The sequence below is a fragment of the Nycticebus coucang genome, chromosome 7 (genome assembly GCF_027406575.1).
Source record: "Nycticebus coucang isolate mNycCou1 chromosome 7, mNycCou1.pri, whole genome shotgun sequence".
NCBI classification, from domain to species: domain Eukaryota; kingdom Metazoa; phylum Chordata; class Mammalia; order Primates; family Lorisidae; genus Nycticebus; species Nycticebus coucang.
The window spans coordinates 29,668,882-29,687,054 of NC_069786.1; the positions used below are offsets into that span (position 1 = coordinate 29,668,882).

At 36.6% G+C, this 18,173-nt stretch overlaps 1 protein-coding gene across 1 annotated transcript in view; it reads left to right on the top strand.

Annotated features, from left to right (window-relative positions):
• Nucleotides 1-18,173, top strand: part of THSD7B (thrombospondin type 1 domain containing 7B) — a 1,036,041-nt gene that overhangs the window by 297,588 nt on the left and 720,280 nt on the right. The window contains exon 3 of the mRNA XM_053597329.1: nucleotides 14,606-15,416. Within this exon, the coding sequence (XP_053453304.1) occupies nucleotides 14,606-15,416 (811 nt within the window). The remainder of the gene's footprint in view (nucleotides 1-14,605; nucleotides 15,417-18,173) is intronic.

Sequence of the window (18,173 nt, forward strand, 5' to 3'; positions counted from 1 at the left end):
GGTACCTATCATGGCCAAAAAATTTAGGTGTGCAAGAACTATAATTTCCTTTGCTTTTTGAAACTTCGTTGGATTATTTATTTTTGAGCCCTTTTTACCACAAGGGTTGCTGATATTTTTTCTCTGGGAAGTCAATCCTTCTTCAGCTGTCAATTCACACTGGTCACGGCATGGAGGTCCCTTATTCTTGATAGGCTGGCTCAGGTTTCGTCCAGAACTTCTGTGCTGCAGTTGGTCTTTGTGGTACTTTTCCACTATTTGGAGCCCTTGGGGCCCAGGAGGTGCTCAGTGGCCTTGGCCTGCTCTTCCTGGACTGCCAGGCAGCTATTCACTTTCTTGGGAAGCCAAGTACAGGGCCTCTCAGGACACCTTACTTCTCTGATCTTATCAGTTTTGCTTTAGGGAGGATAAAGGCAGAGCAGAAAGGAAGCTTTTAAATAGTTAAGTAATTAATCAGTCAGGAGGTAAGTGACAGAAATACCCAACAAAACCCACCTAAACAAAACCAGGCTGCCAGCTACACAACAGCCAGAGGCTTGTTGGATGATGTTTACTTCTTGCCTCATTATCTCTCTTTTCTGAGAACATGAACAGGGGCAACAGAGGACACATTTGAAAGGGGTAAGGGAGGAAGGAAACAATGATATAGATCCACTTTTTTTTTTTAAATGGATCTTCCCCCTGTCTTCACATAATAAATCTTTTTTTAAAAAATAAAATGAAGTACCCTTTATTTAAAATTTAGAAGTACATTTTAAATAAAATATACTTTTTTCACATATGTTTCTCCCATCACCTAAGTCCACATGAAGGTGGGTACCAAGTTTCTGAACAAAATCCCACCCTTTGGAATAATAATCTCACTCAAAACCCTGCTAGTGTGTAAACATAGAGACATCTTCTGCAGAATCTTCCACGTTTTAACTGGGAGCCTGCATCCTGATGGATTTCACACTGCTGCTGGGGTTGCCCTCAGCTTTTGGTGTTTACTCTTCAGGAGGGAGTGGTCCACGTGAACAGCCTCTAACCACACACCTCTTCCATGCTCTTCCTTTCCTAGATGTTTTCCTGGATGTTGGAGACTATAATCATGTTAATGATCTTTAAATAAAAAGTTAACATTCACCCTCTTTTCATTCCTTCTGCCAGTTGTTCTAAAGATATTCAGGGAATTTAAGGCATCGGGTAATTCTTATTAAGCTTAATCTACTTTGTCAGGGTGCTTTGAGGACTACATGACCTGATTGCTATAAAGTGTTCAGTATAGTATTTGGTGCATTGCTGTTTTGGTTACTATGATGAACTTGTGACCACCATGATAATGCCATCTCCTGCCACTTTTTAGTTTTGTTGGTACAGTAGTCTTCCTTATTAAAATAGGGTACAGGTGTATTCTAAAACCTCCAGTGGATTCCTGAAGGGGCAGATAGTACCAAACTCTATGTATACATTCATAACTATGATAATGTGTAAGTTATAAATTAGGCACAATAAGAGATTAACAACAAAACGACTCATTGAAGTAGAACAGTTACAGCAATATACTATAATAAAGCTTATGTTAATGTGCTCTCCATCAAAATACCTTATTGTACTGAACTCACGCTGTTTCTTGTGTTGATGTGAGAAGATAGAATGCCTATTTAATGAAATGAAGTTAGGTGAATGATGTAGGCATTGAAACAGAGTCTGATGGTGTTATTGTTAGGTTGCTATCGACCTCTAAATTTCAGAATCTGTGCTATTATCCCTAGTAAATGGCATCACTTGTTTCAGAGAGTCCCTTGCTGAAGTCTTTGCATAGGCTCAATGCTTTCTGGTGCAACACGTTGCTGTCAGTTAGATCACTTTTTCTGTTCATGTTTTCCGTCCACAAATGTAATGATGTTTCCATCCTAAGCAAGGACTTATGCATCATGGCCATAACTTCTGCAGTTTGAGGAATGACCATAAAACTAGCATGAACTCTTTTACTTCTTGCCAATTTCACTGGGCAAAGATTTGGTTTTTACCATAGATTTTAGCAACCTCAACATACAATTTTTTTTTTGTTTCCTTATTAAGATGAGAACTTTTACCTTTTCACTTAGAGGAAGAACTTTCTGGATTGTCTTTGGCATATCCAAATGATCTGCATCCCTACCCTTTCACTTTTCCACTTTGAGGCCATTATGAAGTAAAATAAGGGTTACTTGAGCACAAGCACTGTGAATATGTGACAGTCATTCTGACAACTGAGGTTGCTACTCAGTGACTAGCTGGCAGGACACAAAGTGCACTAGATAAAGGGAGGATCCTCATTCCAAGACGGTTTGTGTGGAATGGAGTGAGAATTCATCACACCACTCAAAACTTCTGAATCGTCATTTCTGGACTTTTTCATTTAATGTTTTGGGACTATAGATTACTATCGGTAATTGAAACCTTGAAAAGCAAAATCATGGCTGAAGGGGAACTAGTGGACTAAGCTCTTATAAATAGGATTTGATATGAAATTCTCATTTATTTGCATCCTTTGATAATAGCATCTTATGTGTTGAGCGAGGTTCCTGGATCATTATGATTAGAGCTATGCCTAAGATCAGAAGTATTTCTGTAGGCTGAGGTGCATCAGTACATTAACCTGCTAGTCATGAGAAGGGGTTTTATGGAGGCCTTCAAGAAGGGGTCCACAGAGCTGCAACAAAAGGCAAGGGGCATTTCATGTGGAATTGCAAAATAATAGTGTTTAAAAATTCTGTTAGGTAACATTATCAGAGGTTTCTTCCTATACACATAAGCTAAGGAAACATGGAAAGCAGACTTTTAAAAAGTTTTTCTTAATTTTGAAAAAACTGTGAACCCATTGATGTGGTGAGTTTCCAGTGGTGACATTGGTTCTAACTGTATGTGGAACACAATTCTGCTTCCTACCATGCTATTTTTCCTAGCTTTGACTATGTGCAATATCGATTAGATCTTTACTGTTATGCCAAGCCCTGGGCTTGTGATGAAAATAGAATGGTGAATAGAACCAAAATGTTTCTGTCATCATAGAGTTTAAAGTCAAGTAGGAGAGGTAAGTATTAAACAATGAATTATACAACTGGATTTTTAATTGCAACAGTGAATGCTGGAGCATAAGGAAGAATTCCTTATGGGTGTACCCTAAGATCTGAAGGATGAGTAGGAATTAAATTTATTGAGTGTGAAGAGGCAGTGGATGTGACTTGATTTGAGGGACAGCCATGGGACTGCCCTGGGAGGAAGCTTGGCCATGTTGGAGGAGCCAAAGTTGGACTAACATGACAGGAGAGCAGTGAGAGAGAAGTGGACAGCCCAGGCAGGCAGGATGCTAAGTGGTGGGAATGGAACCTGATCAGAGAGGCGCTGGCACATTGTGTTTTTTTTTTGTTTGTTTGTTTGTTTTTTATTGTTTGGGATTCATTGAGGGTACAAAGAATTAAGTACAATGATTGCATTTGTTAGGTAAAGTCCCTCTTATAATTGTGTTCTACCCTCAAGACATGTGCCGTATATCATGATCCCCCCTTCTTCCTTTCTCCCTGCTCCCTCATTCCCCTATCCCCCACTTTGTATTAGATCATCTAGTGGCTTCATATTAGAATAGAGTACATTGGATTCTTGCTTCTCCATTCTTGTGGTGCTTTACTAAGAAGAATTTGTTCTATCTCCATCCAAGTTAATACAAAAGATGTAAAGTCTCCATCTATTTTTAGTGGCTGAATAGTATTCCGTGGAACACATATACTATAGCTTGTTAATCCATTCCTGGGTTGGTGGGCTTTTAGATTGTTTCCACATTTTGGTGATTGTAAATTGTAAACAGTATAGTGCAAATGTCCTTATGATAAAATTTTTTTTTTTTTTCTGGGTAGATGCCCAGTAATGGGATTACAGGATCGCATGGGAGGTCTCATTTGAGTTCTTTGAGGATTCTCTACACTTGTTTTCAAAAAGGTTGTACTAGTTTGCAGTCCCACCAGCAGTGTAAAAGTGTTCCTTTCTCTCCACATCCATGCCAGCATCTGCAGCTTTGAGATTTTGTGATGTGGGCCAATCTCACTGGGGTTAGGTGATATTTCAGGGTGGTTTTGATTTGCATTTCTCTGATGATTAGGGAGGGTGAGCATTTTTTCATATGTTTGTTAGGCATTCGTCTGTCTTCTTTAGAGAAGGTTCTATTCATGTCTCTTGCCCAGTGAAATAGTGGATTGTTGGCTCTTTTTTGGTTGATTCATTTTAGTTCTCTGTAGATCCTAGTTATCAAGCTTTTGTCCAATTCATAATGTGCAAGTATCTTTTCCCATTCTGAAGTATGTCTATTTGCTTTGGTTATTGTCTCCTTAGCTGTACAGAAGCTTTTCAGTTTAATTAAGTCCCATTTGTTTATTTTTGTTGTTGTTGCAATTGCCACGGAAGTCTTCTTCATAAACTCTTTCCCCAGGCCAATATCTTCAAATGTTAAGAATCGAACAGTTAGTTGTTTATGAGCTATTAGCTGGAAATGACATGCAGATGACATGAAATTTGAATTATTAACATATGGGTTCAACAGGGAAAAAATTGATGGCAGGGGTGGGGCAATGAATTTTGGAAGGCTAGGCAGGAGGCTGCTTCTCTCTTCCATGTAAGAGAGAGGGCCTGGCTTAAAGTAATGGCAGTGGGAATGAAAAAGAGTGGATAGGTCAGAATGATGTTTTGGAGGTAAAGCTAGAAGGTAACTGATTGGATCTTATCTTTGTAAATCTTCATGAAAGTCTTCATACTTATCAGACTAGATGGGGTAAATGGGTGTTTTTAGTTGTTTCTAGACAGAAAAATAATACTGTGATTATGTCATTTTCCTCCTTTTTCTCAGATTTTTTTTTTTTTAAAGAATGACTTGGAAGGTTTTTTTTTTTTTCCCAAAGAACTGTCTCAAGTAATCTTAAAATTGCTATTTGAAACCAGGCATAATTTTTCCTTTGAAGAAAAGAAGATGAACTAAATGTTCTGTCTGCCAAAATTCAGCTAATGGTTCATTTTCCCTTGCGTACACATCATAGGACTATCTGCTGGAAGAAAGAAAGATGTATTTGTAACTGTTAAATAACGATGGCTTTCTTGAAGCTAAGAAAAATATTGTCTCGGGTATGCTTTTGTGCAATTTTTATCTCAAGCACAATTAGTTCTTGAGTTGCTTAATGGTAAATGAAATATTTGGATGGCATCCAGCCTTTTGTCTTATGTATTTTTAAAGCCTGTGCCTCGTCCCATCCTGGCTGCTGTTCCTTGACCTCTAGTAGACAACAAAAGGGAAGGTTTCCTTTATCAAGCCCAACATGTATTGATCATTCACAGTATAAATAGAACTTTATTCTCATTGTTTGAACAGGAACACAGTTTAAAAAGTTTAGCCTCCCGAGCGGCACCTGTGGCTCAGTCGGTAAGGTGCCGGCCCCATATACCGAGGGTGGTGGGTTCAAATCCGGCCCCGGCCTAACTGCAACCAAAAAATAGCCGGGCGTTGTGGTGGGCACCTGTAGTCCCAGCTACTTGGGAGGCTGAGGCAAGAGAATCACTTAAGCCCAGGAGTTGGAGGTTGCTGTGAGCTGTGTGAGGCCACAGCACTCTACCGAGGGCCATAAAGTGAGACCCTGTCTCTACAAAAAAAAAAAAAGTTTATCCTCCCAAGAATATGTTTGTGGTTGCTTTCTGTATGCTGTAAAGCAACCAAATTTCTGGCCCTTCTGAAGGGGTCTGGAAGGTGGCCTGGAAGCTCAGGGACAGTGTCCTTCAGGAGTAGATCGTGTGGGATGCAGCTGCTCACTGCTCACCATTTGTGGCTTATTCACCATCGCCTTTCCATTTAACTGATGCAAAACAGCCAAGTAAATGACGTTCTTCCACCTCTTATAGGAATCCAGAAGGTTTAGCTGAAGTGTTCACTGTAAGTTAAGTCAAAGTTGAATGGAGACATATTTACAAGATGAGAACACCCCATAAATATCTCTCAACAGGTAGCAGAGCTCCAGGAGTTCCCAGGCCATCCTTGAGCCAGGCCACTGAGCTGGGACAGAGACAGAGGAGAGGACTGGCTGGACACTGAGTCACTCGCACTAACTGCTCTCAGAAGTCACTCGCACTAACTGCCTTTTAAATACATTTTAACTAATGGGCTTTGCTAGCCTCTATTTGCTCAAAGGACATCTCTGCTAAAAATTTATACATTGCATTTGTTGTGGAAGAAGTTTAGAATAAGACAGAGCTGGAGAAGGCTTCTGAGCTGTTTACCTTGAGCAGATTCTTTGATCTCATGCGCTGATGCTCTGATCTGGCAAAACAGAATCATGTCAGTAATGTACACTTGCTATTGGGAAGATGATAGTAGGTGCTTAAAAAAGCAGCACCTGTTACTATTATTGCTGGATTTATTCTAGGGACACATAATTTGTGATTAGTGCCTGAAGATTCCTTCCTGTGGTAAACCCTGAACCTCGCTGGATGTATGTGAGCAGTAACCTAGGAATATTCTCAAGTATGAAAAGGCAGGATGGAGCCCATTTCACATGATAAACTGTGAAGGGCTCTCAGTAGCATGTCTCTGCTCCAGGTGCCCATCTGCGAGGCTGAAAAATCTCAATATTAACATGTAATCTATTACTTGTGTTTTATGAGTTTTTATGTAATTTGTTTATTTATTTGTTCTGCTTTTTCCTCTCTTCCCTCCTCCACATGTAGATCACAATCATTTATGGAGGCCATATTCTTCTCTTGCAGTATTAGAACTGTCATAATAGAAACCAGAGTAACAAGTGTGTTGAGATCACTGGTTTCGGTATCTGGAAATGGAATTGTCTTACTTCTGCTGCAAATGATTGTGTGACCTTGGGCATGTCATCGAGCTTCACTAGGCTTTATTTTTTTCTGTGAAAACTGTAAACTATAAGATTCCCTTTCCACTCCTATATTTTAGAAGATTAGCAGCACGTGGGTTATAGTAATCCTAATAGACCCACGAATGTCAGAATTCCATGAAATATATGAAGATTAAGAATCTCTTTTAGGCTCTAGAATCTTTAGAAAGTAGAAGTCAAACCAGACATATTGATAAACAATTTCTAAAAGGTGGTTTTCTGCCTTTGTGATGTTTGCATTAGCTGATGAGTTGTTCAGATATATTTCGAATCTGTCTTGCTGTTGAGCTATTTTTAATGGATGTTTTAGCCACTGGAGACTAGTAATTTATAATCAAAAATGGTAAGTTACAGAGGAACTTTGCTTTTTGATCAGAGGCATGTGTCCACAAAGATGAACTGGATTTACCAAGTGCTATTAGTGCCAAGCAAAAACCGCAATCATGCAGAAAGAGCTGGAATGTTAGCAATAATGCTAGTGCTTACATGAGGTGTGAACGTTATGTCAACATGCTCTGTGGTAGATTCAAGTGGGATCGTGAACTGCCTTCACAAGTAAGTCTTTATGGGGTGAAAATGAGTTGTATTTGATAGCTCATAACTTTTGCTAGTAAATTTTTCCAGAGATTCATTGGAATACTTTAGCACACATATCCTTCAGGCCATGCATATGTTTTTTGAAAATAATTTTACTATTAATGAGATATTTTTGCTTACTGTAAAAAGTGCAATCGTATTTGCCTAATGAAATAAAACAGTTCAAATTCTTTCTTATTTAAATCTTTTATGTTTTATCTTTCCTATTTTTTTTAATCTTTCCTATTTTTTAAATGTTTTCTGATGCATAATTCAGTAATGGATATATCTAATCAGCAGGTTTCTACTTTCTACTCTTTTGAGAGTTTAGAAAGAATTGAGTGGCCTTATGCATCCTCTGCTAGTGGAATTTATTGATTATCATGATAGATTTAGAAATATGGACTTGAAAATTTTCCTCTCTTCTTGTTTCCATCAGTATACCTGCCTCCGTGGCTCCTTCCCAACTGTTTGCTTTTCTGCTTTACATTTAGGGAGCGCTGGAAAGCCAAAGCATTAAAATACTATGTATAAATTAAGTGTAGTTAGGCATAAAGAGGGAATCAAAGGTTCTCGTCATGGTAAACTGGCATTATATTTAGTGCGTAGGTTTGGTAAGAAATATGTAATGCCTTCCTTAGTTTCATATTCCCATGGCTAATACACTGCCAGTCAAGTAGTAGGTAATGAATGTTGTTTGAAAGAATAACTATTCATATGGCCTTTTCCCCATTCCTTACGTTCTTAGATACATTTTATTTTTAATTTTTTTTACATTATTATGGGTACATACAGTTGTATATCTATATAGAGTACATGTGATGCTCTGATACAAGCATATGATGTGATTTAATCCAGCCACAGTGATTGAAGTATCTGTTGCCTCAGGCATTTATCATTTTTTTTGTGTGTGTTAGGAACATTCCAATTCCACTCTTTTGCTTATGGTTGATTATAGTCACTTTGTTGGACTATTGAATTGTGTTCATTCTATTGGACTATCTAACTATATTTTTGTACCCATTAACGATCCCTACTTTATTGTTCCCTCCCACTACCTTTCCTAAACTCTGGTAACCATCATTATACTCTGTCTCCATGAGATCAATTGTTTTTAGTATTTACTTCCCACATATAAGTGAGAACATGTGAGATTGATCTATCTGTGCTTAGCTTATTTCGCTTATAACGTTCTCCAGTTGCATCTCTCTTGTTGAAGATGACAGGATTTCATTTGTTCTGTGGCTATATAATATCCCATTTTGTATTTATACCATAATGTCATTATTGATGGACACTTAAATTTATTCCAAATTTTGGCAATTACAAATAGTGCTGCAATAAACATGGGAGTGCAGATATCTTCTTGATACCTTGAATTCCCCTCCTTTGGATATATACCCAGCAATGAGACTGCTGGGTCATAGGGTATTATTTTCAGTATTTTGAGGAATCTCGATAGTATTCTCCATAGTGATTGCCCTAATTTGTATTCCCAGAAACAGTGTCCAAGGGTTCCCCTTTTCCCTACATTATTACCAGTATTTGTTATTCTCTTTTATCTTTTTGATAAAAACTATTTTAGCTGGGATGAGATGATATCTCATTGCACTTTTGCTTTGCATTTCTCTCATGACTAATGATGTTGAGCATTTTTCATTTTAGATATATTTTACAAAGTGAAATTTCTTAGATAGGTATCTATCATATAAGAGTGGTATTACTTTATTTCATAGTTGATACATAAAGTTTTTCAAAAGGGAAAATTACTATGTCAATTTCTTGAAGGTGAGGGAACATACAGGTAAGTCAATGTTGTTTTACATCAGATTTTATAATTCTGAGGTTCATGAGTGCTGTGGTGGTATAGTAATTATCCACAAATAATTCACTTAAGTTGCTGAAGCTCTGAATTATTATTCATGTCATTCCTCAACGCTTTTGCCCAAGTTAAAAATAAACAATGTCAGGATGATAAAGACTGTGGCTGAGAAAAAGGAATAATAAAGCAAACACCTCTTCCTATTGCATAGTATTAACTCTGGGTTGCCACTTCAAACTGTGGCCAGTACTGTGCAAAAGCTATGCAGAATGTGTTTATTCTCTGTCCTCTGGACTCACCTTTTTCCTTTGTTGCAGTCATCTTAATGAACACCACCCCTAAAGTTCAGGCATCCAGCATGCTGTCTTAAATGGGGTGATTTAGATTGAGTAATACATTCATCTACCTTAACTTAGTTAAAGGTAACTTAATTAGGAGAATAAAATTTGCCAGCACTTTTGTGCTTCTAGAAGAATATTACATTAGAGTGTTCACATATTTGCACTTACTGCAAAAATATAGGCAGAAAAAAAGAAAAATCACAGTCTTTAATCTGAATGTTACCTAAGAACTTATCAGTGCTACCCTCCTGTGTCCAAAGAACTTACTTGTAGCCAGAACTTTAACCTATCAATTAAAACCGATATGGCTTAAAATACATACATGGATAGCAACTGCTTTTATCTCACAAAAAATGTACATTGCGGATAGATGGCATTTTTATATAATGTTGGTCCAAATAAACATACACAGAACTACGATTCTCGTTACATCACTAAAGTGTTTTCTAAGATTGCAGCCCTCATGAGTTTTAGTTCAGAGTTACGTTAGGTCAGTAGTTAATCTTTTATTCCTTCAATTGTTCTAAAGTTTGTTTTATTTTTATTACAGTACTTGGTGCCTACTTTTCCACAAGTTATATAAAATAATTGATATTAAACACACGAGTTTTTTAAAACTCAGATATATATTCTGAATATAATCAGGTTTATGTATGTGGTACATTTGAAGGTGATATTCTTTTTTCTTCATGCAGCTGCTTACATTTTTAATCCATTTTTCTATGTCTGAACTTGAAAAAGGGATGTAAGATTTATCAAACTGCAGGTCACATTTTACTTCAATATGCATATTTTTTTGAAATGGCAAACCCCCTTAGGGCTGTGTGATTTTCACTCGTGTATATTAAAAGTTGTATTGAAAGTTCATAACCAAGTACAACTGACTAAATCATGGAACACATTTTCTTTCCTTGCCTGAGAAATGCAAATTGTTCTAGGTCAATTTTTGAAAGGTCTTGTCTCCATTTTGTGTGCCTCTTTTGTAATTTGCTTTTCATTTATTCCATGCCTACACAATTCACTTTTCATTTGATTGTTATTTATATGGTCTGTGTTTTTCAGTTGTCCCCAAAGTTTGCTTTAAGAGGAAGAGGAATTATTCTCACTTGTCTCTGGCTTTTTAAAAGTAGTAATTTCTGGGCAGCGCCTATAGCGCAAAGGAAGAGGGTGCCAGCCTCATATGTGGATTCAAACCCAGCTCTGGCCAAAAACTGCAAAAAAAAAAAAAAAAAAAAAATTAGTAATTTCTATAAATGTAAATGTACCTTGTGTCACAAAAGCTGCTGTCCTAAAATTCTAAGGAAGAGAGTGGAAATCATTGTTTACATGGATATGTTCTGCTTAGGAGATCATGGCAAAGCTGAGAAACAGATCTGCAATGGTAGCAATTTTAATTTTTTAATCATTATAGCTTGTCTTCTAGTGATTTAGAAAAAAACGTTGCTATTTCATAAAATTCTGTACTTAATCTTAACCATAAGGCCAAGAAGCAATTATGTGGTAAAATTCTGTATAGATAGAGAATGCAAAAGCTAAAGGAGGAAAAGTAATTTGTTACATAAAGTTGAGAACAGTAATGATTTCATTTATTTATTTATTATTTATTTTTTTATTAAATCATAGCTGTGTACATTAATGCAATTATGGTACAATGTGCTGGTTTTATTATACAATTTGAAATATTAACATCAAACAGGTTAACATAATATTCTTCTTAGCAAAGTATCTCAAGAATGGAAGAAAAAGTATCCAATGTACTCAGCCCTACTGTGAAACTAATTTATAAGCACCCACACTTCCATATATGAAAGCTATAATACAACGCCAGCCCAAGATGGAGAGGGAGGGGAGGGGAGGGGGGTGGCTGGGTAGAGGGAGGGTAATTGGTGGTGGGACCACACCTATGATGCATTTTATAAGGGTACATGTTAAATCTACTAAGGGTAGAATATAAATATCTTTAACACAATAACTAAGAACAGTAATGATTTTAATGATTTTAACTACTGTTTTTGAAAGTAAGTGGAGAAATTATAAAAACAGTATAATAATACAAAAAGATCTTAACTACTTTAAAAGTAGGGACAAATCAGGAGTGTCCAGCCCTTTTATTCTCTCTCTCTCTCTTTTTTTTTTCTCATATTGGAAGAATAAGAGTTGTCTTGTTTGTTTCCTTACAAACAGTAAGGAAAGCTGATTAGTTAGCAAAGAAAAAAAAAAAGGTCCACATATATTTTTTGTGATATATAACATGACAGATAAGCAAAAAATGTCCTCACAAAATCAACTTGCTGCCCGGCGATCGCAGGTTAGATACCCCTGTAAACCAATTAAATGTAATATTAACTTCTTACATTGATTAGAAATATCTCAGTTTTACTGACCTTACTTTTTTAAATCTATGCAAGAGTCCTGAATGGAAAAAACTATGTGTGATGCCTAAATGGATAAACTGACAGCCATTATTAAAAACTCACATTGCTTTACAAGAAAGTTTCCTTTAATTTTATGCAGGAACTGTTTTATATCATTCAACACTGATTTTAGATTTTAGATGCTTTCTGCAATTGCATATGTTTTTGCAATGATTCCTTTATTAACAGTGGTAGGTTTTGGGTAACAATAGAAATTCACACATGTAGGCTGACATGTAAATGTCAGAACAATGGAAAAAATACTTAAACAACTCCACAGCATCCAAACTATTGCCAAAAATGCTTGGTTTATGGTTGTGTGGCTAGAACAGGTATGTGAGGGAAAATGAGATGACCATGTACATTTGAACCAGAAATGGGTGTCCTGCTACAGTGGCAGATCCACGTCACAGCATGTGATCTCAAATACAACTGGATCCGTGTTTTCAACTGGTGTGCCCTGACAGGATCTTAGGTGTGCTGAGAAAATTTTTTAAGATCATTAAGTAAATCATTTTAAAAAGAAGTTCAACCACAGTAAATATATATATGTATTTTTTCCCAACTTTTTAAATTGAAACTGCAGGTTCATGTGGAAGTTTAACTATAGGTTCAAGTGTGCCATGAGATAAAAAAGGTTGAAAGATGCTGATTTATATACATGTTTTCTCAGGCGATGCATGGCTCTTCCTAAGTACCTGTGACTGAATGCACGTTTGCTGTTCCTACCCATGTAAGGAATGAGGATGAAAATATTTTCCTTGAAGTAATTAAATGGCATTTTGGGCAAGGATCAGATTTGGGGAAAAGAAGAAGGAATGTATTTTATTTCTGTCTAATGTGCAAATGAATATCCTACTCAGCATGTGAAGTATCTTTATGATCATCACATTCCTAGTATAGGGACAAAAATTATCTGCTTAAGCTGGTAAAATTTATCTGATTATATATTTAAGTAAATTAGAAAAATTTTTTTTCATTGACACAAAATGTGATTACTTGCTGTCCTTGTGAAAAGATATGTGATCAACCTTCTGAATAAGCCCAGCTGGTGTGTCTGTAGATTCCATGCAAAAAATGTGATAAACATTAACAGGCAGCTCCCTCATCTGTCTATTTCTTAGACTCCCCTCACCCACCTCAAGAAAAACCTAATTTGTTAATTAAATGATCTGGCCTATCATGGGCTAATGTTGGGAAATTTAGTTGGAGTCAAGACCCATGAGAAATCAAAATGACTTCATTCAGAGAGTTCTAGAGGCAGAATTTCCATGGGCCATTCAGGGCTGCTGCTTCTTTTACTACCTTATAATTTTTCCTGCATCAGATTTTTATTTTTATGCACTTTCCTCTGCAAGTACTAACCAAAACTGGACAATTACTTAGAAAATGAAAATATGTTCAAGATGCTTTGGCAAGTTATGTTTTTAAACATATTTCTTTTCTGAGCTTCTTAAGGTATGAGGTGAAGTATTTAAACATGAAAAATGCTACTTTATGAAAATCTTGGCTTTAGGGTTTTTCTTTTAGATGACATACCGCCTAAGTGAAAAGACTAGATAACTACCCAAAAGAGCAAAAATCATTTTACCACAAAGACATTTGCACCAGAATTTTTATTGCAGCTCAGTTCATAATTGCCAAGTCATGGAAGCAGCCCAAGTGCCCATCAACCCATGAATGGATTAAAAAACTGTAGTGTATGTATATTGTGGAGTACTATTCAGCCATAAGAAAAGATGGAGACTTTACATATATCTATTAGTTTTACATGGATGGAGTTGAAACACGTTCTTCTTAGTAAAATATCTCAAGAATGGAGAAGAAAATATCCAATACTCAATACTAATACGAAACCAATATATAAACAATTAGATGCCCTCACAAATGAAAAACACAAATATAGTCTAGCAAGGGGGAGGGGAAAGGAGGGAAGAGGGAGGGTACCAGGATAATTGGCTGGATCTCACCTAATGTACACAATGTGAGATGTTCAGCATACCCCAAGGTTGAAGGGCTTAGCTACAATTTCAACTTTACCTTAGAATTGAAAACAATGTAACAAAAAATTGTATAGTAACTTAAAATAAAAAAGTAAAAATAAAAAATAAAGTATTAATCTTGTGTTGGATATATAGGTTTTGGGACAAAATAATTCTAATGGTACCAATCATTTATTAAATGTATGTTGTCTACTTGATACCACATTAGGTCCTGAGAACAACCCTGTAAAATCAGTTCCTCATATTTATCATCTACCTTACATAGGTAAGGAACTAAGGCTTAGAAAGTCAAAGTAATTTGGCCAAGCTTTCATGGCTGGTAAGAGATGGAATGGGTATTTCAACAAAAACAAACCTCTTTTTTTCTTAGGTCCATGTGACGGATGAAGAGTCCACATTCTTAACCATTAAATTATATTGTCTCTGTTCTATCCAAATCAGTAGTTCCATAGTAGTGGTGCTGGGAAGTGTGTTAATTGACCTCTGCTTTCCTGTGAGTTGCTGAATACAATCTCTGAGTAGTTTGCCACCCTTGTTTTTCTGCTTGTAGGTCCCTGGGGAAGGTGTACAGGAGACTGTGGGCCGGGAGGAATCCAGAGCCGGGCAGTGTGGTGTTTTCATGTTGAAGGGTGGACAAGTCACCTGTCTAACTGTGATGAGAGCAACAGGCCTCCAAAGGAAAGAAGTTGCTTCCGAGTCTGTGACTGGCACAGCGAGCTCTTCCAGTGGGAAGTGTCTGATTGGCACCACTGTGTGCTCGTTCCTTATGCTCACGGGGAAGGGAAGCCTCGGACTGCGGAGTGTGTGATGGCTCAGCACGGCCTGCAGCACCGGACAGTGCTCTGCATTCAGAAGCTGAACAGAACAATGGCTGCAAATGAAATATGTGAACACTTCGCCCCCCAGCCCTCTACGGAACAGGCTTGCCTCATTCCTTGCCCCCGGGACTGTGTTGTATCAGAGTTCTCCCCATGGTCCAAGTGTAACAAAGGCTGTGGTGAGAGAACGCAGCACCGAACTCGCGCCGTCATTGCGCCGCCTCTCTACGGGGGTTTGCAATGTCCAAAGCTGACTGAGTCCCGAGCCTGTGACGCGCCCATGGCCTGTCCTCTTGGGGAAGAGGAACACACGTTTAGCCTTAAAGTGGGACCATGGAGTAGATGTAGACTGCCTCATCTTAAAGAAATTAACCTAAGTGGAGGAACTGTTGTGGATTTTAGCTCCGAATCAAACGAGCAAGTCACCTTTAGACATCAAACTTACAAAGCACATCACCATTCCAAGTCCTGGGCCATAGAGACAGGTTATCAAACCCGGCAAGTTTGGTGTACAAGAAGTGATGGAAAAAATGCTATGTTAAGGTAGGAAGTCTTCAATGCTTGTATCTTTAATTCACTTAAAATGTTTTATAGCACAATTTTATAAAACTTATTTTAATGATTTTATACAAATGAAAAATTATGTTCAAGTTTGTAATTTGGCTTGTTAGGAGTTTCGTTTAAAAATTTTCAATTTAATTTAGGAATTTTATAAATTTTGGACCAAGCTACGACCTAAAATCTTGTGGTATTAGCAATGCAATTACAAAGAATGCGTCATATTTTTTTGGCTTGTTTGTTTACTTATATTTTCATGTGTATAATTATTTTTTTTACATCTGAGTTATAGATTTTTTTGTTAGTAATTACACCAAAAAGTTAATCTAAGAATATTTTGTCTGGCATTGCTTTGATTAAAATGTTAATTTACATCAGCAGTAATTAGAATAATCTACTATAGAAGTAAACAACAGCAATAGTTTAGATTTCAAAGTTATTTATAATTGCTTTATTTTTAAATTGTAGTCTGAAACATCATGACATAAACACATAGAAATAACATTTAGAGTAGTATTTGCTTAATTTTCCTCCAGAGGATCTTAAATGGGAGCATTGTGGTATGTTTCTAAGTTTCTTTTAAATTTAAAAGCCTTTCAATAGTACTTAAATTATCAAACAACATAATACTCATCTCTAGAATTAAACTTTGTTGTCAGTTGCTGCTTTCTTGGGATCCACAACTGGCTGGGAGATGCCCAGAAGACCATCCCTGCTGTTCATGAACAAAGTAACATGATGGTTGTTTTCTTTTTCCATTTGACTTCACAAATGAGCATATTTTATCTTTGATGCTTCATTCTGATGTATGCTATAAGCAATTGGCAAGTCCATTGGAGAGTGATTTGTGGCTTTTTATTGTCTACCTCTGGTGAAGCTGCAAAGATTAAACAAATGATTTGGGCAATTTGTTTAAATGTGTGTGTAAAAACATAATTTTCTTAATATTCCATACTGTATTGCTGCATTTAGCATTACATAGAATCTTTTCATTTCATCTGCCTGTTTTTGCTGTGGTCTTCTTCTTTTTAGATAGACTTTATTTTTTAGATCAGTATTAAGTTTACAGAAAAATTGAGTGGAAGTGCAGAGTTCCCATATATCTACTCGCTGTCCCCAACACACAGCTTTTCCCATTATTAATGTCTTGCATGTGATTTTTTTCTTAGTTCAGTCCGTGTTATTCAGTCAATGTTTGTGCCATTTCCCAAATTCCCATGTTAAAATTCTAGCCGTGAACATGATGGTATTAGAAGGTGAAGGCCTTTGGGGGCTAATTAGGTCATGAAGGTGGAGTCCTCGTGAATGGAATCAGCACTAAAGAGTTGAGAGCTTCTTCTCATTCTCTTTCTGCTACATGAGAATGTAATATGACATTGGCAGTCTGTGACCTGTAAGAGAGACCTCACCAGAATCTGACCATACTGGTACCCTGGTCTCTGACTTCCAGCCTCCCAAATGGTAAGAAATAAATTTCTGTTATTTTTAAGCCACCAGTCTATGGTGCTTTGTCACAACAGCCCAACTGGGCTAAGACCTGCTGTTATAAACAGAATACCATAGATTAGGGGCATAAACAAGAGAAATTCACTTCCATAGTTCTGGAAGCGGGAAAGTCCAAAATCAAGATGCAAGTTAGTTTAATTCTTGATGAAGACTCTCTTTTCAGCTTGTGGTGGTGGACATTGTGTTGTGTTTTCACGTTATGGGAGACAGAGGGAGAGAGGGAGAGCCCATATCTCTTCTGTTAAGGATGTGGTTTCCATCACGAGGACTCCACCCTCATCACCTGATTATATTTCAAAATCTTCATCTCCAAATTGGAGGTTGGACTTTCAACATTTCACTCTTAGGGGAACACAATTCTGTTCATAGCAGATACATTCATTACAGTTGAGGAACCAATATTGATGAGCCAATATTGATATCTAAAGTCACATAGTTAACACTAGGATTCATTCTTTGTATTATACATTCTGAGCTTAATGAATGTATAATGACATTCACCCACTATTAGAATAGGTATTATATATCTATCTATTCAATATCTATTGAATTACCTATGTTTCTTTGTTAAAGATCAATTGACTATGTTTATATGGGTTTGTGTCTATGCCTTCTGTTCTTAGTCTATTGATTTGTCTATCCTTTGTCAGTAACACACTGTTTTGAGTAATGTATCATTATATTAATTCTAAAATAGGGTAGTATTGGTCTTCCTAATTTGTTCTGTTATTGTATTGATTATTCCGAATCTTTTACCTTTTTATATAAACTTTAGAACTACTTTTTGATATCCACAGAATAAATTGCCAAGAGTTTGATTGGGATTGCATATAATGTATAGCTCAATTTAGGAAGAAGAAATACTTTGATAATATTGAGTCTTCCTATCCATGTATGTGGATATCTCTCCATTTATTAAATCTTTTTTTTTTTTTTTTACTTTTTTATCAGAGTATTGTGGGTTTTTTCATATAAATCTTACACATATTGCATTAGATCTATATCTTAAACTTTTTGGTGCTAAGATAAATAGTATTGTTTTTAATTTCAAATTACAATTGCTCATTGCTGGTGTACAAGAAGACAATTTTTGTGTATTAACCTTGTACTCTTCAGCCTTGTTATATTTGTTTATTATCCATGGATTTTTTTTCACTGTTGTTGATTCTATGGGATTATCTACCTAAATAGTCATACCATTTGCAAAAAAAGGAAAAGTTATTTCTTCCTTTCCAA